Source organism: Malaya genurostris, chromosome 2 (assembly GCF_030247185.1).
Source record: "Malaya genurostris strain Urasoe2022 chromosome 2, Malgen_1.1, whole genome shotgun sequence".
NCBI classification, from domain to species: Eukaryota; Metazoa; Arthropoda; class Insecta; order Diptera; family Culicidae; genus Malaya; species Malaya genurostris.
In genome coordinates this window covers 14,001,844-14,024,023 of record NC_080571.1, presented here as the reverse complement: position 1 = coordinate 14,024,023, position 22,180 = coordinate 14,001,844, and the positions used below count along the sequence as shown (strand labels likewise).

The window sequence follows — 22,180 nt, the reverse complement described above, 5'->3', positions numbered from 1 at the left end:
CTTCTTATTTGAAGCAAAATTTACATACAGAATAGGAGATTTATTTCGCTTTTAGCAGTACATGGTTGGCAAAGAGAACATTTCAATGTTACATCGACTCTTTCCGGCAGTTTTTTACAACACAATAAACTAATAAAATATTGATTTTGAGCTTTCTTGAAAGGATTGGTGGTATATTTCTCAAACAACATTGTCAAGCTTCCCACGAAACAATTGTTTGCTCACTAACTGACTGACGGGAGCAGTTTTATCCGAAAAAAAAGTAATAAAAACCCAAAAACGAAATTAGACATTCAAATCGAAATCGAACTTGTAAATTGTCAAAGCGTTGAAAGCGGGACAGACACAGATAAAAGAAGAAAAACAAAATGAATCGTCAAACATGTGCCGGATGTTAAGTTTTGCTAGGTTAGAATCTAGAATCATGCAGGTGCGATGTGTTAAAGTCGGACTCAAGCAAAACGCCTTCTTGGATCAAACGGTTGGACACCTTCTCGTGTAGTCTTGGTCTAGAATCGTTCACTTTTTTTGTTTTTTTTTATTTCGATTCGTTTGCTTTGGTTGCAGGAGGGGAATCGCAACATTTTGTTTTCAATCTTGCGGTTGAAATAATTAACAAACTAAACTTACAAATAATTTACTGGGAAGCTTTGCGGTTTAGGGGAAGGGAAGTGATTTTGACTAGACTGATCCGTCCGATCGATGATGTCCTATGCATCATAGACCGTTTTTTCGGGCGTTATTATTTTTTATAGTAACTATTCTATTTTGGATAAAATGTGAGTTTGAAAACTATTGCCAATGGAAAACAGTTCTAGGGTTCATGCCAATCGTTTGCTAACTTAAGGATGAGGTTGATTAAACAAACTAATGAACAAAATAATCACTAGAATTGAAAAAAAAAAAAGAAACTTATTAGTTATGACAATCCGATGGTTAAACTATAACGGGGGACTAAGTCACTAATGTGATTGTACTAATTAGTAAAAACCAAATGTTAAGATAATTTTAAATAAGAAGAAGCACGTAGAGAAGCGCGCGTTCCCCTCTTCTTCTTCTTTTGCTACAACTTACACGAGCCGGTATGCCCAGTTTCTTGTTTACCTGGACACCTACACCTAGCTTCTGGCCAGTATGACGGGACGTTTGCTTGATCAGGGTGCAGATCAGTTCGGATTGTAGCTCCGGCATGTCCAGACATTGCTGGAGGGCATTCTGCGCCAGAACCACGTGGTAGTCAATACCGGGTTGATTGACAGCCACCGAAAGGAACAACTGGCAACTCTGGTGATGGAACAAATATTAAACGTTTTTTTTTCGTTTCACTGCACTCGAGCATCACTTACCTTAAATAATTTGACGGCTTCCGCTTGTAGCGTTTCGGAATGTAGTGAAGTTAGGGGTGAGGTTATGTTGTCCTTGGTATGTAAAAGTATCGGATGTCGCCACAGGACACAATCTGGAAAAAGGGCAAGTTTGGTTTTTTAGTAATAGATACGATGAATACGATCGAACGAAACTTACTAGGATCTCCGTCGGTTTCCATCAACTTTTGAATCAGTTGTTCGTACTGAGTGCCAGCATTTGGACCGCCGCCGGAAACTACGGTCAGATGGTACAGCCAGTTGTCCCGTTCTTGTTTGCCCGGTAAGATGAGGTATGTGGGGCCCTAAGGGAAAAGAAACAAATATGTATTAGAAATGTATTCATATTATATTCCGAGATTTTCATTCATGAAACAAGCATCCATAAAACTTTGAACCTCGAAGTTCATAAGTGATTTTTTGTGTCAACGAAACTTGATGACGAATTTTCACTCAAAGAAATATCGCTAAAGATCGCTAATCCAAAAAGGGAAAAGAGTCTCCGATGATATTTCGATGCTAAATTTCCACTACGCTTCAAGTCGACACCGAAGTGATTCGTGCAAGATTTAATGTATATTCCAAATAGTGATTATAGTAACGAAAGGCTGTTTTAATTCCAGCTGGCTGATTTAGATTAAACCCAATAAAATGCTAAATGCTATTTAGCATGAATTCGATTCATCAAAGTAACAGGAGCGCAGCATTGTCAGCAAGTCTCGAACACACAGTAGGTGCAGTGTTTGAATGGCGTACTTCTGCGTACGTTATTCAATCTAGAATGTAGAATGTTCGCTGGTAATTTTTCCACAACTGTTTTTTTGCCATGCGAAATCAGTTTTCTGATCGATGATTTTTTTTTGTCTAAAAAGCACTTGTGAAAAATTTTCCAAAAAAATCATTTTTTGGCTTCTTCAATTTTGCGGCGGCAAGTAGTCAGTCGTCACTCGTTTTTGGCCGAGACGTCAGATAGGATATGACACTTAGTGTAATATACTTAAAGGACCACATAAATTGTGTGAAGCTGGCGGTTCAATTTGAACTGCTTTAAGCACTGATGAACCGAATGTGACACGCGTAGAAATCGAAACGAAATATGTACTTTTGGTACAAAAAAAACCAATCAAACCAACCCTGAATTCTCAAATCGAGCACAGTTATGGCACTTAATGGACGAGTATGGTTCCACTGGGTATTAGTCATACTAAGTTGGTAGTTTTTGAATACAAATTAATTGACTCGAATTAATGAATTGAATTGAATAATCAATAAAAAACCAAACAAGCAATAGATTAAATCTGTTTAATATTTTCATTGCCTGTGCTCAAATGAAGGGCAGCTAAGAATTTTCCTGCCATCATTGATCCTTAATTCCATATTTATCTTTCGGCAGACGGTTGCCTAGACAATCGACTGCCATTATAAGATAAAGGATTTTTCGTTATCAATTCACAGATGAGTTTTCCATTTTGATTAAAGTATTTTATTGGACAGTATGCTGTAATTCTTCTTGACATTGCGGATTGAGGTTTGATAGGAGATTCTAATATTTTGAACTTCGTCATAAATTGATGATTTACTTTTGATGCGGGTGCCACCAATTAATGTTGTTTCAAATTAAAAGATGGCTTTTTTTGGTGAATTTGTTTCTCGTCAAAACATTTCATTTTTTTCGTTAACGGCCAACGTTCCGAAGGTTATACCTTCATCTTCAGAGTAAAACGACTACTTGACGAACCAGTCGTTTTGCCCTGATGAAGAAGGTATAACCTTCGAAACGTTGGCCGTTAACGAAAAATAAATGTTTTCACTAGAGACCAATTTACCAAAAAGCCATCTTCTGATTTGATGGTTTGCTGATTTGACGGGTTGTCAACTAAGTTTGGCTATTGTTCACTCAATTATGACATTTGACGGTCTTCGCAGCTTGCGTAGCTTGAATACAGTCGATTTCATGATAATGTTTCAAAACAGAGGAATTATCATAACTTGCAATGGACATATGGTAAGATTTGGAATTTCCATGAACGCACCTTTAAGAATCAAGAGTGAACCAAGTTAACTTGTGTTGGTAATTTGTGTTGTGTTGAGTTTCAAGCAATCTTTTTTAGCAATAATTTATTCTCAAATGAATGGTAAGCATGACTTTTTGGATAAAATATCAGTTTTGATCAATTTTTCACCAACGTTTGATGAAAAATTGCTTACATTTTATGAATGTAGATTTATATTCCCTAATAAAAAAGTTAGCAACACTGATTCAATGCATTTATATTAGATTGCGCCACGCAAAATAAACAAAACTAAATGTTTTCTGTTACAAAAGCAGTTTTCTGGAAAAATAAATAGTTCTACGAAAACCTTCCATATACATTGACTTTTGCGTGTTAAATTAAAGGTTCCTATTTTGCGGGATAGCTAAAAGAAGGTACGTAAATCTTTATACCGCAATATTCTCTGCAAGAGGAAATCCATATGAAAATTTGTGCATTGCTAATCAAATGTGTTAGTGGAAGTAAGCTGAAACTGAAATCATTTTTCTCGAGCAGTTTTGAGGAAAACGGAAGAGTTTTAAGCTAAGATTTTCGCTTCTCTTGAATTGCAATTTTAAGCAGAATGAACTGATTGGTTTATTTTTCAACTATATGTAGGGTTTATTGATTAAAATCAGAAAAAGAAACGCCGGAGTTTGTTTTTAACACACACATTGTTGACATTACTCATACGCTTGCAAAGAGTCTTGCTCCTTAACGCAATGAAAAAATGAACTATAACAAAACAATTTTCAAAGGGGCACCATGAAAAGCTACCTATCGCATGTATATTGATATTTTGCAACAGTAGATTTACCAAGGGTTTCCAACAGCTTGAATTACTTACCAGTCTCGAAATGGATTACTTCGATTATTTACATTATTTCCCTGATTACTTCTGGATTACTCGATTACCTTAAAAATTATCTAATTACTCTGAATTGATCCGAATTACTCTGGATTACTCGTGATTACTTCTTGTTTATGGTATTATTTCTTCTGAATTACTGGATTACTTTCAATATACAATATTTCAGAAAAGAATTTTTCCAAGAAGCTCATCAAACAAAATTTATCATTTTCGTATGGCCCGATTGTTTCTATTTTGTCCGGCGTTACAACCCAGTGAGAACCACAAAAAAAATTACTGTTAGAATCGCCCAACATCGGTTCCGTCCAGGTGCCATACAGAACGATTTATTCAATATAGGGTCGAAACAATCCAACATGAACGAGTTTGCAAACCTTGAGAGAGGCCATGTGTTCAGCATTACAGATTTACATACATATTTCATTTAAACGTTTCGACATTCTTCAGTCTTTTGAATTTCACAAACTATTCCAATAATTCTTATATAGAATGGCTTAGTAATCACTGTGAAAATCTACGCGTCACATATACCATTCGAGTCAATTCGTCGATTACGCAAAATGTCTGTCTGTGTACTCGTATGTATGTAACGTTTTATTGCACTAACTTGTTTCGGAGATAACCGATTTTCATAAACTTAGATTTCTGGTCCCATACAAAGTTCTTGAATTTTATCCAGATCCTGCTTCCGTAATAATTGTGATAAGTGAAAATAAATTCAATTTCGAATTATTTATTCACTTTCCTCAGAGCAATTTGAAACAATTCGTGGACTAAATTTCATTCTCTCACGTATCCTGATCCGATTGCTGGTTGCAGAATTACTGGATGAAGAGAAACTTCAAACAGTTATATGGAGCGGAGATGCAAAACACGGAATAAATTTTGAATTATTTTCGTTTCTCTTATCTTTTCTATTTTATTTGGACCAGAACTCAAATCAATTCTAATCAATAGCCCCCCGACTCCGGCTATATTGGACCACCGGTTTCCGCTTCCGAAAGCATTGCAAATAGTGGTCAAAACTTTAAAACAATATATGTATACTTTCCTCAACCATAGCTTGAACTATTTTCACAAACTTAGGTTTAAATGAAAGATTTCATGGTCTCATACGAAATTCCTCAATTTCATCCAAATAAGAGCTCCGGCAGCGGAATTACGAGGTGATGAGTCAAACCATCATATAAAGCGCACATGTACGAACATGTTTTCGTGTGGATGAAGAGAACACAACACCGCTTTTTCGAACAATGCACCCAGCAAGCCGTGATCGATTTTGTGAACGCGGTAAAACGAAACCGAAGCTCGGATTCGAAACCACAACCGAGTTCATTGGCATCGAGCATGCATGTACATGTGTTTCCAACCGTATTAATAAAAACCCTTCTTAATCCACCTAGTGGTGTGATAATGCCTTTCTCTTCTTTCATAACAGTCTCATGAAAATGTATTTCATAATTTTATTAAATAATTTCGGATACTAATTTCGAAACTAATTGATTCAGATTGATTCGAGTACTTCACAAAAGCATGCTTCAGTGTTTATGTCACACAGTCAGCATCATTTTTCCAAATTAGTGCTTGACATTTGCGTTGCCTATTTGTAATCAGTGATGCTAATCTAAAATATCTTCGAAAAGTGCACACACATACACACACACACACACACACACACACACACACACAGACATTTTCCGATCTCGACGAACTGAGTCGAATGGTATATAACACTATGGGTCTCCGAGGCTCCGTTCGAAAGTCGGTTTTTCCAGCAATTCTAATACCTTTAGAGAAAGGCAAAAAGCCTTCTTAGTCCACTTAGTGAAATTTTCATATATCTTGAAAAACTCCCCCCTATGGTGATTTGAAATTTTCGAAATCGAAAAAAAATTTTTGATGCCAAAAGGCTTAGAATTGCATGAAACGTCGAGATTTAGTGTCATCTCGAAAAAAAAATTTTTTGAAAAAATCGACTTTTTGGGACTTAGAAAAAATATGAAAATTTTTCCCAGAAAGTTGATTTTTTCAAAAAAATTGTTTTTTGAGATGACACTAAATTTCGATGTTTTATGCAGTTTTAAGAGTTTTGGCATCAAAAAAAAAAATTCGATTTTGGAGATTTCATGTACTCCCCCCTATGGTGCTTTTTCAAGATCGAAAATTGTCAAACCTTTACCACCGGGCAGCACCCCTTAAGCATGTCCGATTTAGGTCAAATTTTGCATGAAGGCTTTTTTCGAGGTGTTTAAACTTTTGAGCACTAGAACTTTACGAAAATAGAGTTGATCCCAAAATTTTGGCACCCTTATATATATAAGAGCGGTAAAAATCAACGTGTTTTGTCGGTTACGTCACTTATACCATCATATATCTGGAACCAAAAGTCACAACCATTTGATCTTCGAACCTGATCAACGGCCCGACAGTAGCTTTCGAACGAGCCCAAGTTTGTTAAAATCGGATCAGCCATCTCTGAGAAAATTGAGCGCGTTCAAATACAACGCTTTTTGTCGGTTACGTCACTTATACCATCATATATCTGGAACCAAAAGTCACAACCATTTGATCTTCGAACATGATCAATGGTCCGACAGTAGCTTTCAAACGAGCCCGAGTTTGTTAAAATCGGTTCAGCCATCTCTGAGAAAATTGAGCGCGTTCAAATACAACGCTTTTTGTCGGTTACGTCACTTATACAATCATATCTCCGGAACCAAAAGTCACAGCCATTTGATCTTTGAACTTGATCAATGGCCCGACAGTAGCTTTCAAACGAGCCCAAGTTTGTTAAAATCGGTTCAGCCATCTCTGAGAAAATTGAGCGCGTTCAAATACAACGCTTTTTGTCGGTTACGTCACTTATACAATCATATCTCCGGAACCAAAAGTCACAGCCATTTGATCTTTGAACTTGATCAATGGCCCGACAGTAGCTTTCAAACGAGCCCAAGTTTGTTAAAATCGGTTCAGCCATCTCTGAGAAAATTGAGCGCGTTCAAATATCTTCGAAAAGTGCACATACATACACACACACACATACACACACACACACACACACACACACACACACAGACATTTTCCGATCTCGACGAACTGAGTCGAATGGTGTTTAACACTATGGGTCTCCGAGGCTCCGTTCGAAAGTTGGTTTTTCCAGCAATTCTAATACCTTTCTATAGAGAAAGGCAAAACAGATTTACGGTGCAAGTACGAATGATTGTTACCGGTGAGTAATTTTGGTTGAACACGGTATTGTGGATAAGAAAAATCCGGGAATTACGAGAGGTGAGTCCGAAAAGGATTTCAATGGATTGGAATTTATATAAAATGACGTGCATCGGGATTTCATGCATCGCGATGTAGGGGAATGGTGGGTCACTAGTCTCCCGTAGTTTTTCATAAAATAGCTTTTTTTGTAGTACGTTGTAATTGTACATTATTCTAATATTTCTGATTTTCAACACTTCGCACTGTCACTTTCAAATGTCAAGTTGAAAAACTCACTTCATATTCTACGAAACGTCTGAACTGATTTTCATAAACTTTTACTCAAATGAAAGGTCTCACGGTCTCTCAATCTGCTGCTAAATTTTGTTTAGGGTTAAGCGTGTTTGAGAATGTTTAAATTAGAAGATAATCAGTTGGTACACTCTATCGTATAAAAACCAGTGGTCATCGAAAAATATGCGGATCACATTAGGCCACCAGTAAAAACATCCGGTAAAATTTATATTAACAACTTTTCACAAACTTTCATTAAAGACATGTTGAATCAAAACTTTAATAACACTTCTTAATCCATCTAGTGTGTTCTCTTGTAATTCAAAGTATCATTATTCTGAGATTATATCTCCGGAATCGGAAGTGACAGCAATTTACTTTCCAAATTTGAGCAATGAGTTGAAATCTGCTCTGCCATCTCCGAGAAAAGTGAGGGTATAGAAAATCGATGAAAAGAAGCACATACGTACACACACACATGCATGTTCTGAAAAAGGCAAAACGGATTACTTTATGATTACTGGATTATTTTGAGATTTTTCCTGATTACTAGGATTTTTATTTAATAAGCGACTACCTGGATTACTTAGAATTACTAATGATTACTTTTGGATTTTCAATGTAATACAGCGATTACTGGATTACTTACAAAAAAAAACTACAAGGATCAGCCCCATGGGGTTGTTCGAGCCATTGATGTGGAACAAGGCAACCAAAATTTCTAATGATCTACAATCAAACAGTTCAATCAATCGTCACACTTTTGAATCCGCAATTGCACGAGAGTTTGCTTAGATTGATCTTGATTAGGAATCAACACCGAACATTGTTTGTTTTATAGTCGACGAAATTACACCAATATCCCAAATGTATGCAATTATATCTTTGTACATACTTGCGATACGATTTTGATATGTAAGCTTCTCTTCGCCAAGCTTGTGTTCAAGTTTTGTATGCAAGCAATTATTGTTATAGCGTTAAGTTTCTCTACCATTCTGCGATTAACTTTTTCTCATTATCAATCGAGTTCATCTTATAAAAATTAGTAATTAATTTTAAGCACTCAAAATTTACCCTGGAAAGTTGTCAATTTCTCAGGTGAAACGACATAACATGGAATTTCATCCGAGCTTGCATGACACAAGATCAGAGCATACCAATTAAGGGCTGAGGACAGAGGGTCGCGTGTAGAGTTTTAAATCGACTACGTGGCTCACTCAATTCCCTTTGCGCATCGTATTCCTCTTGTACTCTCTCGTATATGAGCAAACTGTACCGAGTTGCCAACATACATTTTATTATTTTGATGAGAAGTTTTATCACATTAATTTATCGTATGACATTACATGGATTCCAATGAACAATGAAAACATATTCAACTTTCACAAAGATTGAATGTCTGTGTGTTTGGCAGCCTTATCGAGCCAATTTTATTTCTCTCTCCTTTTTCAGAATGCTATTAGAAAACCAAAACGCAAAAAATGGCGGATGCATTGAAACTGACTTTGTTTCACAGAAAAATACAAGACTTCATTTTTATCGCGATAACATATATGTTTTTATGTACTAATCGCATCTAAACTAAATTATCTAGACTTTGTCACGGTAGATTTATGAAACAAGCATTCGAAGCCGAGATATTCGATGAACAAGTAGAGGTATGCATTTCCGAGCGTTCCAATTTTCAGCAGTTCTTCAGTCAGAAGAAAAAAACAACACGACCGCTAAACTCAATGAATCATTCTGAAAATTTCACAGAATATTCTCAACTAAATTTCGAAGACATTGTCAGGTGGGTTTTTCTATATTCTGCACCGTTTCCAAGAAAATTTAATTTGAAACGGGAAAATAGCAAAAACATACCACTTCACGGTACTGTCCTCAGCCCTTAAAGCTTGAAATCGTTTTATGGCACTTTTTGTCTTGCTGTCTAGCAATAACCTACCTCTAGCATGCTACGCGTAGGACTGAAACGTTAGCTATAAATTTGCTACTATTTATAGATGCGCGTGCTTCCAACAGCTTCGCTTTTGCATCGATTGACCAATCAGAGCGATGCTTTCCCTTCGATATATCGCTTACCCCTTCAAAACCGTCGTCTATGGCAGGGAAATCCGATATGCCGGAGATTTTTAACAGACAAAATAGAGCACTGCTCGCTACTAATCAAAATTTCAATCATTTATAATTGAAAATACGTAGCTTGATACATTCAAATCGAATCTTAGAAATATTTCCAATCAAATAATGAAATAATATTAATAATTGGTACAAAATATACTGAGCTGTAAGTGTTTAAAACCTGACCACATTTGTTCCACATCAAAATGTAATTCTTGATTGCTTGGCACCTTTGTGGCTTGTTGGAAACCATTGGAATTTACGTTTAGATAAATACGGAATTGTTCAAATATTTTATGGGGTGTTTTATGAGAGTAGGGCTCTTTATACTGCTCTCCCATAATGTTCTATATTTTTAACCGCTTTCATTAATGTTTTGTTTACGACTTCAAGCTTTGCAACTTTTGCAACGAAATCTTGAAAAAAATTTACTGCGCCGATCGTAAGGCTCATAACTGTTCAGCAAAGAAAAATGGCTGTAAAATTGCGCTCTACTCACCACTCCTTGATGCTGCGGATAAATGGCCACCGTCAGTCGGGCTTGGCTTTGGGCAGGATCCTCTCGTTCTTCCGAGTCGGAATCGGACACGTGTTCAACTTCTTCCACGCGAGCATCGCGCATGTTGATCTGTCCCAACGTGTTCTGAAATCGAAGACCGGAAATCAAAATCAGAAATCCCTAATCAAAATAATTCTAAGATATTGCTTACCGTTTCTCCCGGTGCCTTGAAGTACAGAAACATCTTGCCCAGCAGCACACACCAGCACTTCTTGGCGTGACCATTTTTGACCTTGGTAACCCAACCCTGCACCGTTGGCTTCTGATCATCCCGACTGAGTAGCAATTTCGTAGCATTCCTTCGCTGGACATTTTGCAACACCCGAATCCAGTCGTCCATCGTCGCGTTAGAATCCGCCGTCAGGTAGTACACCTTTTTCCCGGTATCAATCTCGAACGTGGACGCCCCTTCGGCCCGGTTAATCCGGCACGCTTCGTCCAGCGCTATCATTCCCTGGGGTTTCCGGGCCACATCGTGCTGACTCTTCCAGTAGGTGAGTTGACCGTTCTTTAGCACAAACCATCGTTTGCGCCATGTTTTCAGCTTTCCGCCGAGCTTGGCCAGATGACCGACCTGTCATGGAATCGAGTTGGTTTATTCAATGCTAACTACGAGCTAGAATCCGGCTTACCTTTTCCAGTGTTTCGATCTTCTTGGGCGAATCTGCGTAGGAGGTCCGCATCAACAGCGACGGCATTGATGCATCCATGCAGGAAGTGTCCACCGTCGACACGGCATCCGGTGGTATCGCGTAGTCATCGGACAGCCCTGATTCAAAGGACATTTCTGAAATTACTACATTGGTGGGCGACGGTGACGATAAACAGCAGAGCAGGTGTTGTTGATCGTGTGCGGGTGTACGGGAAATTTTTGCGGTGCATTTCGCAGAGCGGAATGGTGGGACGATGTTTTAGTGTTCCGGGAAGCGGATTGGATTTGGATGACGAGGAATTTCATAGAGAAAAATACAAATATAAATTAATCGTTTGGCATCGGAGGATTTGCGGTATGATTTCGCAAATGAAAAACTAGTGGATCCCAGCGGCAAACCAAGTTTGTTAGAAAATCAGAAGGAAATGTTATGTTAGCAGATAGCATTCATTCAGCGGTTTTGATGCGAGCCCATGCATACTAGAACCAAATTACCTTTGTGAGGGTTGGTCGGAAGGCGAATTTAGAGTGTGTGTGTATTGGACAAAAATGTATGTGTTTTTATTTTTTTGAAAGCTTACGAAGCGAACCGAACCGAACCGAACCGTCGTGCAACGGTCAACTTACCTCGTGTTTTGTTCTTTGGACTTTCGGACCCGCTTCGTTTGGCCGGGCTTAGACTAGAGGAAGTTTTGAGGCTTTTCGAAGGACTAGAGGCACTACCCGAGGTGCTCGTTTCGGTATTGTCCGTGCTGGTTGAGTTGTGCGAGTTGTGTGTGGACGTGGCACAGGTCATGATGGCACCATGTTCTTCACCGTCGCTACTGTCATCACTGGAATCGCCGGTAAATGGCATCGACCGGATCTGGGAGGCACGCTGGAAAACAAAGTTACGTTTGTTAGTAACAATTCTACTGCATTTATTGAATGAGATGGTGAAGGATTTACCCCTTTAACGGTGGCGTAAACCGGTACACTAATATCACAGTATCCTCCGGAAACGGTCTGCGAACGGGAGTTCATTCCGACGCTTGACGTCATCCCGGACCCGGATTCTTGGTCCTGGGATTCATTCTCATCTCCGGCTAGGCCATCGTTGGCCACCTATTGAAGATTAACGATGGTAAAAACTCGATGCTAGATTGCCGTTTCGGTTTACTTACCTGGTAAATTTTAGCTTCCCAGCTAGGAAAGCGATGGAGTGGAGGGGTCGGTGGCCTCGGTGGTCCCAACTCAGCAACCGAATCGGAAGTGGTTGTGCTCGAACCTCCACTCGGTAGGCCCTTCAACCACGTGGGAGCTTTTTCCCGGGACGGTGTGTAGATTTCTGCGTAGTCATGGGCCGCTTCCATGTCGGAGTTGGGACTGGGCTGTTGACCAGGATTTAGGGGTATCAAATGCAGACCATCAACGGCGGCCGCTAAGTCTCTAGCTAGTTCCTGAGGTTCCATCGAAAGGTTACGCCGATGATGGTGAACCGTGGAGGACGTCAGCAGGGAGCGATGTTCCGGCGGATCCAACGATTCGCTTCGCCGTCGACCGCTCCGACGTTTAAAATCCTGCACGTCTAAGCTTAAACTAGATCTAACAGGTTGCTGTATACTATGTCTACTGCTTTGGGTGGCAATGTGGTTTCTTAATAGTTCTAACTGTTGATTGCACTTGATGTTCTGCTCGCGCAGCAGCTGATTCTGCTCTTCCAGCTCACGGAGTTTGTTCGTGACCCACTCCTTGATTTTGGCCGCTTTCGCACCGACCTGACGGGCGTCCTGGAGGCGCAACTGTTTCTGCTCTTCGACGGCTGTTTCGAGCTGCGAGATTTTCACCGGATCGGTCGACGAACCGCCGGACGGTTTGGCGTTGTTTTTCGCTGCTCCGCCGCTGCTGTTACTGCTTCCGGCTGGCCCAGTTATGCTCTGAGACTTGGGCCAGTCACACAGCCGCTGCTCCATGGCCCGGACCTGGAATGGAACGCAAAACATAAAGAGTGATCATTAGTGAATGCGAGTAGGCAGCGATATCAAATACACTATTTTAATTCAGTATTCCAGAAAAGATCAACCCGTTTTGCGGTAAAAGTCGACGAAATAGCTCTCTTCAGTGGAAAAAGTTACTTCCGCGGGCGTAGAAACTTTCTGCCCGTCCATGTTCAAGCTCATCCCGAGTACGTACATTGGTTTGAGTTTCCGTGCGCGTACATCGTGTTCGTACACCGGGCATTTGTTCAAAAAGTCTACTATTTTGAGCATCCCAAGAGTAGAATATTTTTCTACATGCATTAATGACACCTGGTCGAAAAAACTAAACGAAAGATTGAACAACATCTTAACTAATGGAAGTTTGAAATTTTAGCATTATTTGTTTATTTATTTATTTATTTGGAGCAGGGAAAAGCCCACTGGAGTTAATACTTATTAAGAATCTCTCTCCAGTAGGCATAAAACCTCCTCATCTTTTGTACCAACAGATAATCACATCCAAATGATACATTAATTAGTTATAATAAAATACAAGGTACACTTACAAACTAACATAATATACTTAGAACTCACAAACTTGAATACAAATATACGAATTATAAGTAATGTCATACTTAGGTAAAGTTCTTAAAAAATACTATAAATGAGCGTATGAGAGTAGTACGAGACAGATTAGAATCGAAAATAGTATAACAACGATTAAATATACGAATCATGGTTGATACAGGTTCGTTCTTCGCATAATTCATTCTACCAAACTGGGGGAGAGTTCTACGTCTGATATTTATATCGAGTTGTCCGATAAGGCTAGAGCAGTCGATGTTTCCCAGAATTAAATCGGTAACAAACATTGCTTTCGAAACATTGCGACGATCACTAAGCAACTCAAGTCCAATGAGATTACATCTAAGATCGTATCTGGGAAGGTTGTGGGGGTCTCTCCAAGGCAGCTGACGTAAGGCAAAGCGGACGAATTTATGCTGCACAGCTTCAATGCGTTGTACCCCGTTGTGGTAATAAGGTGATCACACAACTGCAAAAAACTCGAGAACAGAGCGAACCAGGGCAATATATAATGCTTTCAAGCAGTGTATGTTACTGAATGATTTCGTCATTCGGAAGATGAATCCGAGTTGTTTGGATGCCTTAGAAACGATATATGACATATGATCGCAAAAAGTTAATTTGCTATCAAGTAGGACTCCTAGATCTTTATTGCAAGTTACTCTATTTAGCTTGGTCCCAAGAAGCGAATAGTTGAAAATGATCGGTTTTCTTTTGCGACTGAACGTTAGGATAGAATACTTTGAAGCATTTAGTACCATCCTGTTGACCTGACACCAATTACCGAAAATATCAAGTTGTTGTTGGAGAAATTTAGCATCGCTTTGGCTATCAATTTTTAAAAACAGTTTAAAGTCGTCTGCATACGAAAGCTTCAAGCACTTCAGGGAAAGATAAACGTCGTTGATGTAAAGCAGGAACAGAAGAGGACCAAGGTGACTACCTTGTGGCACACCAGAGGTAATGGAAAACGAATTAGAAACAGTGTCACCAATTTTTACAGACATTTGGCGGTAATCGAAATAGCAGCTGATAAATCGGTATAGATAGAGTCAGTTTGATTACCCTTCTCCATCTCAGTAATGATGTGCAATGTATAACAAACGAGACTTGTATTTATTGAACGCTTGGGAACGAATCCATGTTGGTCGGTAGATATGTACTGTGAGCTACAACGGTGCATGAAATCCATGACAATCAGATCAAATAATTTAGAAGGTGCACTTAATGACGCAATACCACGATAGTTAGAGATTATATGTTTATCACCTTTCTTGTGAACGGGGAATAATAGCGAGGTTTTTCAGATGTCTGGAAATATGCCTGACGACAGCGAGCTATTGAAAACGCTGGCCAATGGAGTTGCGATACTGGGAGCACATTTTTTAGCACAATTGACGGGATACCATCAGGGCCAGGATTCGATGAGCATTTAAAACGTTTGCACGCCTCGATCACATCACCAATCGATATAGTGTTCGGAGAGCCGACAGATGGAAAGCAAGGTACATTATTAGCGGCTTCAGCAATGGTATCGATGTCGAGTTTCTCGTCGCAGAAAACGCTGCTGAAGTGATCGCGGAAAATACTACAAATACTATCAGTCGATTTTGCTTCAATATCACCGTTTACCATAGTTTTCGGCAGCCCACTTTCTTTGGATAACACAAATGTTTGACAAATTGTTTCAAATTTTGTATAAAATCCATACAAATATGTATCAAATGTGTATCAATTTCCCGAAGAATTTGTATAAAGCTTGTAGAAGATTTGGCGCGATTTTTTTTTAAATTTGTGTAAAATGTGAGTACAAGTTGTATAAAGTTTGTATCAATTTATACTAGACTTTGATGAAATTTATTTAAAGCTCGAATTAAATTTATATTCATGTCGAATTTTAATAATATTTGTTTTGCATAATTTCGAACAAAATTTGAGTAATTTTTTTTTTAAATTATTTAAAGTTTGTACAAATCTAAACAAAATGTACATAAAATCATTTTAAATGTATAAAATTTCTAAAATAATTGCATAAAGTGTAATAAAATTATATTTATACCAAATTTTAATCAATTTTGTTTCAAGTTAAACAAATAGTATAAGATGTGTGTAGTTGAATAAAGTTGTAATAAATTTTGTATAAATTAGTTATAAATTATATTGAATTTTACATAAAACTAGCATATTTCAATTTTTACCAAAATTCATAAAATTAAAGTTTTCTTTTTAAATTTGTGTGAAATTTATGAAAACTTGAAATGAAATTGGTATAATTGGTTGAATTGTTTACAGAATCCATGAACAAAAAAGTGTAAAACGTAAATTGAATTACAAATGTTTATAAAGTACAAAATTAGTTAAAAATTCTCACAAAACTTATAAAAAAAAACAATCCGAATTAAAATTTGTATAAAATTGAACTAAATTTTTAAAAAAATTTCATCAAATTGAAATTGTACAAAATTTGAATTAAATTTGAATTTTGGGCAAAATGTTTATAAAATATGCATATTTCTTCTGAAAATAATGTACAAAGTTTGCATTAAATAGATACCAAATGTGTACCAAATTTCTAAACAATTTGTATAACATTACCATAAAATTTGTTCAAAAGTTAGAATAAAAATGTATAGAATTTGTATAAATTTTGTGTGAAATTTGTATTTAATTTTGATAAAATTTGTAAAGAAATTCGAACAAAACTTTTGGAAAATTTTCATCAAATTGCAATTGTACTGAATTTGAATAAAATTTGAATTTTGTGCAAAATTTTTATAAAATATGAATATTTTTTATGAAAATAATGTTCAAAGTTCACATTCAGTAGATACAAAATGTGTAAACAATTTTTAAACAATTTGTATAAAATTACCATAAAATTTGTTCAAAAGTTAGAAAAAAAATGTATAGAATTTATATTAAGTTTGTGTGAAATTTGCTGAAAATTTACAACCTGTATAAATTTTACTAAGTATTTTAATAAAATCTGTACAAAATTTTGAAAAAATTTTCATGAAAATTTGAATCAAATTGTCATAGCATTTGTATAAAATTTGTATAAAATTTCATAATTTTTTGACTGTTTAAAACTTATAAGTAGTCCATATAAAAAGCAAATAAATATCTCTTCTGAGTCCCAAAAGCACTTGTATGAAGTTTGTATGAATTCGTATAAAATTTGTTCATTTTTTTTAAATTGTGTATTTTAAATTTTAATGAAAATTTTGTATAATTTGTTTAAATTTATAAAAAATTTAATAAATATTTAATTTGTGCATAATTTAACTTAATTTGTTATAAAAATTCGAATAAAATTTGTACAACATTGGTATAAAATAAAATAAATTTGCATGGGTATAAGATTTGTATAGAACATGGGACAAATTTATTCTATAAAATTTGCGTATTTTTTGACAAACTGCTCAAATTCTATTCACAATTCTCAAAGGATTTTTTATAAAGATTATATAAAATTCATTTGAAATTTATTCAAACATTGTTTTGAATTTTGTGTAGTAGTTGTATTAAATTTTTATAAAATTTCTATACAATTTGTATAAAGTATTTCAATAAAATTTGTACAGAATATTAATGAAATTTGTTGGAATTTTTTTGTAAGATTTGTATAAAATTTGCATAAGTTCTTAATAAACTGTTCAAAACTTGAAAAAATCTATATAAAATACAAATAAAAATATGTTCAAAATTAAAAAAAATGTATTAAATTTATTTGAAATTTGCTCAAATTTGTTTAAATTTTGTGTAGAAAGTGTATTGAAGTTTAATAAAAAATTCTATACAATTTGTATAAAATTTACTATATTATAGTTTTTCTATAAAATTTTGTACAAAATATAAACAAAATTACACAAATTCGAACAAAATTACACAAATTCGAATAAAACATTGTTTTTTAATGGGTAAAAACACCGTGCAAGCGAAACAATGGATTGAAGAATGTTATCCGGACTCTTGTCCATCAAAAGCAACGATTTGTCGGTGGTTCGCCGAGTTTAAACGTGGTCGTACCGACACAAATGACGCGGAACGCTCGGGTAGATCTGTGGAAGCTGTTACACCGGAAAATGTGAGTGAAGTGACAAAAATTATAATGAAAGATCGTAAAGTGAAGCTCCGTGAGATTGCTGAGATGACACAGATATCATATGGAAGCGTATTTACTATCCTTCATGAAGAATTGAGCATAAAAAAATGTTTTTTCCAAGTGAGTGCCGCGATTGCTTTCGATGGAACAAAAACAGCAACAATGCACCCTGCCACAAGTCGATGAAAACAACAGCGAAATTGAACGAATTGGGCTTTGATCTGCTTCCCCACCCCCCATACTCACCAGATTTAGCCCCCAGTGACTACTGGCTCTTTGCTGATCTTAAAAAAATGCTCCAGGGAAAAAGATTTGGCTCAAATGAGGAGGTCATCGCTGAAACTGAAGCTTATTTTGAAGCGAAAGATAATTTTTTTTATAAACATGGTATTGAAAAATTGGAAAAACGTTGGAACTATTGTATCACTCTAAAAGGTGATTATTTTTTTTTTTTTTCCTAAATACGTTTATTTCATAGGCAATATACATAAGTTTTTCTTCGCCGTGGCATCTACAATACATAGTACTTTAAACCTAATACATTTCGAATATCCTATTAGTATGTTGGTATTCATTAGTTAATCTAAACACTGTTTTTATCAAGCGAGTTGCTATTATAAATTACATTAAATGAAATACATTTATTTTGTACATGATCTTATAACTATTTCAGGTTTGTTTGTATCAGTTCATCACTTTTATTTAATATAAGATAGCTGGCTATTGGTTGAACTCATGGAAGAGAAAACAATCTAACATAAAATAAAATTTAAATTGGAACTCCAATGGACTTAATGAAATAATAAAGAAGTTTCATGTAAGGAACGTCACGACAAGCAAGAATGTCGCGAACTGGGACATTGGATAGTCTACCTTGGGTACGCAAGGAATTTATTAGTTGAGATCTGACATCACGATACTCCACGCATGTCCAAACAACATGGTCAATATCGCGGTAACCTTCGCCACAAGCACAATGATTAGTCTCGGAAAGTCCAATTCGAAGGAGATGTGCATCTAACGTGTAGTGATTGGACATGAGTCTGGACATCACACGAATGAAATCTCTACTCACATCCAGAAAAGGTGATTATGTTGACGAATAAAAAAAAAAAATTTGCAAAAAAAATGTTTTGTTTCCATTGTTAGTCTCGGGACTTATTGATCCATGTGTTAGACTCTGGAACTGAAGTTCAAAAATTGAATTCTGAATCTAGATTGTTGAACTGATCACTGAAGCTAAGATCTGTAACTGAATTCGAGACAATTTTCAAAATCGGATCTAGAATTTAGCTTCGAAACTGAGTTCTATAATCCGGATCCGGATTTGACGAGAAACCAATTGACCAAAAAAACATCTCTTTATTTGAAACAACATTAATTGGGCGCTCCCGTATCAAATAAGTTGATTGCATAGTTGGATAAGATGGGGAATCCGCGAGGTGGCATTGACAGTCCATCGGAAGCTGCTAATGCACTGATGAGCCGAAGGCGAAACGTTAAACAATTAAACACCGTCATGCGCTCTGTACCAAAACCTAAATGATTTTTTAAATGTTTTTCGATCAGATTTTATGAAAGAACGCAACATAATAAATAGAAAAATTGTTGAACAAAACTTTACTTTCCGAGATGGACGATTTACTAGAAAGTCTTCTTTCGGCCGTTTTCAAATGTTTAAAACTGAATACTCTTATTTCAGAATAGTTATTCAGAGCCTTAAAAGGTTTTTTGATACGATGTAGTTTATTACACTCTAAGAATAAGATAGAAATAGTAGTATTCGCTTAAAATCTTCGCACCTCAAACAAAAAAGTAGTATGACACATTTTTCACACTAATTTTGCTGACAGAAGGTTTTTCTGGGGTCGAAGCAATTGGTACAAGAGCAAAATACCCGGCTGTTGGAAAAAAGCCATCCAAAATATTGAAATATTTCGTTAGTGCAACTCATTAGATGTCATTGAAATACAGAAAGAATATCAATAATCACAAGTAACTTCTTGGAGGTTCCGTCTATAAGAAGCTAAATTCGGGTGCTTGGCAACGTCAATTTGACACAAGTATAGTTCGGTTTATTATTAAATCAAGATTTTTGGGATAGTTTGTAAAATGAATATAAAATTATTTTGAATACTTTGTTTCGTTGCACATCTGGCCATGCAACCCAAAAACGTGCTCGACTGCAGCTCGCGAAAAAAAAATCATAATTTGATTACACTACATTGCATAACCAAAATACGGCCTTGTGCCGACAGAATGTGATTGATAGATGTTGCTTTGCCTAGGTCACGATGCTGCAGTCGGAATGAAATTACATCTACAATCTTCACACACACACATACGCCAAACAAATCTGCAGCATCAACCTGTCAGCTTTCGCATCCTCGAACGACCCTTCCGTGATGCATTCTATTGAATTGCCCTTCTCTTCCGGTCCCCGGAGGACTAATCTGTGCGCTTTTTACTAAAGTGAAAAACCCATTCGCAACAATATTGTACACTGATCTGACACAGAGCAGACAGAGCACATGGACCGGAAAGCGATGGCCATTCGGTTGCTGCCGAGGGTATCCGCATTTTCCACTGCACGGAAGCCAAACACCGGTGAAATGCGGTGCGGTCGAGTCGGGTCTGATGGGGCACTAGAATGTAAAATGTTTTTCGACTGCATCCGATCAGTAGCGGAGCGGCTTCCGGGAACCCGGTTGTCTGACAATCGCTTATGTGTGTGTGTGTGTGTGGCGTGATATCATATCTCATACGGGTACCGTTTTGCGGCACTGGCCGGAGATAAAAGACCGGGTAATGGAAGGTACTGATAAAAGTGGTTATTTCCGCGTGAATTGATGTGCAATCGTCACACTGGGAGTTGAATCCAAGAGAAGGACTCGCTTTAATGTGAATGTTCATTTCATAGCAGAGTTGCTATTTCCGCCGGGCATATTTAAATATGATTGCGGGAAATAATGCACGGAAACAAAGAGAATCAAACCTGATGGCTGGTCAGCAACCTGCACTCCAATTAACGTGAAAGTGCCCCCAAGAGGAACGGTTAGTCTCAAACTAAGCTAATTAAATTAAACATTCAGGAGCTTCTCACCTTTGTTCTAAAGTTTGAATGGGCAAAAAAAAACGAAAGCACCTCCAATTTCAATTACCATTGGGGCGAATGCAGCCAGTGTTTGGACTTTCCCGCAGCTCAGAACAAAACCATTAATGGGTGGACCTCATCAGCATTTTACTCACCCTCCGCCGTTCTAAGATTTTCAAGTTTTCTTCTTAGTGTGACCAGACCAGACCAGACAACTGGCACCACCAGCAGCTTGGCGCCATCAGCAAAATGAACACAGCTGCGGTGATGACGACAGACGTCCAACAGCCACTATCTTGGAAAAAACATTTAATTGAATCAGATATAATTTCCAGTTTGCTGAATTCCTCACGAGAAAGGATAATTTCCGCGTCGGAAACAAGAAGAAACTGCTTTCTGTTGGGTGGTTTATTATGCAACAGTTTTAGCATAATTTGATTTGTTTGCTTATCACTTCTAAAGAAACTATTTAACTCAATATAAATGACACTGAAGTTGTTTTAACGAAGCGTTGTTGAGAAGACTACAGTATAGTGTTTTCGTAATACGGAAAGATTTTTTTCGTCGAAAAATATACATGCGCTAGATTTTATGAGCAGTCAGATGCGTACGTGCCTAACAAACGTTGTTCCTTCATACGTCGTTCTGAGTTGAGCCCCCTTGTAAATCGCTGACAACGTACGAAGAATAGCTGAATATATGATATTTCTATCATACAATTGTTCTCACGTAGTAAGTACTAAACCCCATCAAAGAAAGTCAACGGAAAGGAAGCATTAATAATTGTTCTACAAATAGCATTAACGTGTATTTATTATTAAACTGCTAATGTTTTGATGAGTCAAAGACGAAACATAAAAATTTGAAAACAATTGAATCGTGACAAAATTTTCAGCACTGAAAGAGGATCCTTTTCAAAACAAACCGCTGTCAAAACATTCCAGATCTGGCATCAAGGAGCGCTACGGTAAAAAAAACAGTGTGTTCCGATATTAAATGACTCAAAATTTACCAAACGAGTGCAATATTTATAGAAAAATCCGTTGTATTTTAGGTAATATTTGTATTTTAGGTAATATTCATAGATAAATTCGATGCAGTTTTGTTAACTTGAAGAAGGAATGAAAATGGTTATTCGACCAAGCTTCTCTACAGATAGTTTTCTAGCTTTATCTTGTAGTAGAAAGGCAAAAGAAGTTTTCCTTAATTTTATTTCTGTTACACTAATAAACTGTTTGCTGATGGTCGTCAAAAGGTGAGATAACTGAGTGCTCACAAGTTCCTATGTCATGTCTCCTCGTGTGTCTTTGATGACATTTGGTCAATAGAACGAT

At 36.8% G+C, this 22,180-nt stretch overlaps 1 protein-coding gene across 14 annotated transcripts in view; it reads right to left on the bottom strand.

Moving 5' to 3' along the window:
• The window catches only part of LOC131426954 (uncharacterized protein CG43867), a 618,008-nt gene that overhangs the window by 21,264 nt on the left and 574,564 nt on the right, over nucleotides 1-22,180 (bottom strand). For 6 of the 14 annotated variants that reach the window (XM_058589754.1, XM_058589760.1, XM_058589756.1 and 3 more), the window contains 9 exons: nucleotides 12,268-13,065; nucleotides 12,053-12,208; nucleotides 11,732-11,981; nucleotides 11,085-11,248; nucleotides 10,604-11,026; nucleotides 10,393-10,536; nucleotides 1,525-1,669; nucleotides 1,347-1,459; nucleotides 1,075-1,284 (listed from right to left, as the gene is read on the bottom strand). In XM_058589754.1, coding sequence (XP_058445737.1) covers nucleotides 1,075-1,284; nucleotides 1,347-1,459; nucleotides 1,525-1,669; nucleotides 10,393-10,536; nucleotides 10,604-11,026; nucleotides 11,085-11,248; nucleotides 11,732-11,981; nucleotides 12,053-12,208; nucleotides 12,268-13,065 — 2,403 coding nt within the window. The remainder of the gene's footprint in view (nucleotides 1-1,074; nucleotides 1,285-1,346; nucleotides 1,460-1,524; nucleotides 1,670-10,392; nucleotides 10,537-10,603; nucleotides 11,027-11,084; nucleotides 11,249-11,731; nucleotides 11,982-12,052; nucleotides 12,209-12,267; nucleotides 13,066-22,180) is intronic. The other 8 variants (XM_058589758.1, XM_058589761.1, XM_058589757.1 and 5 more) reach the window with 5 other exon arrangements.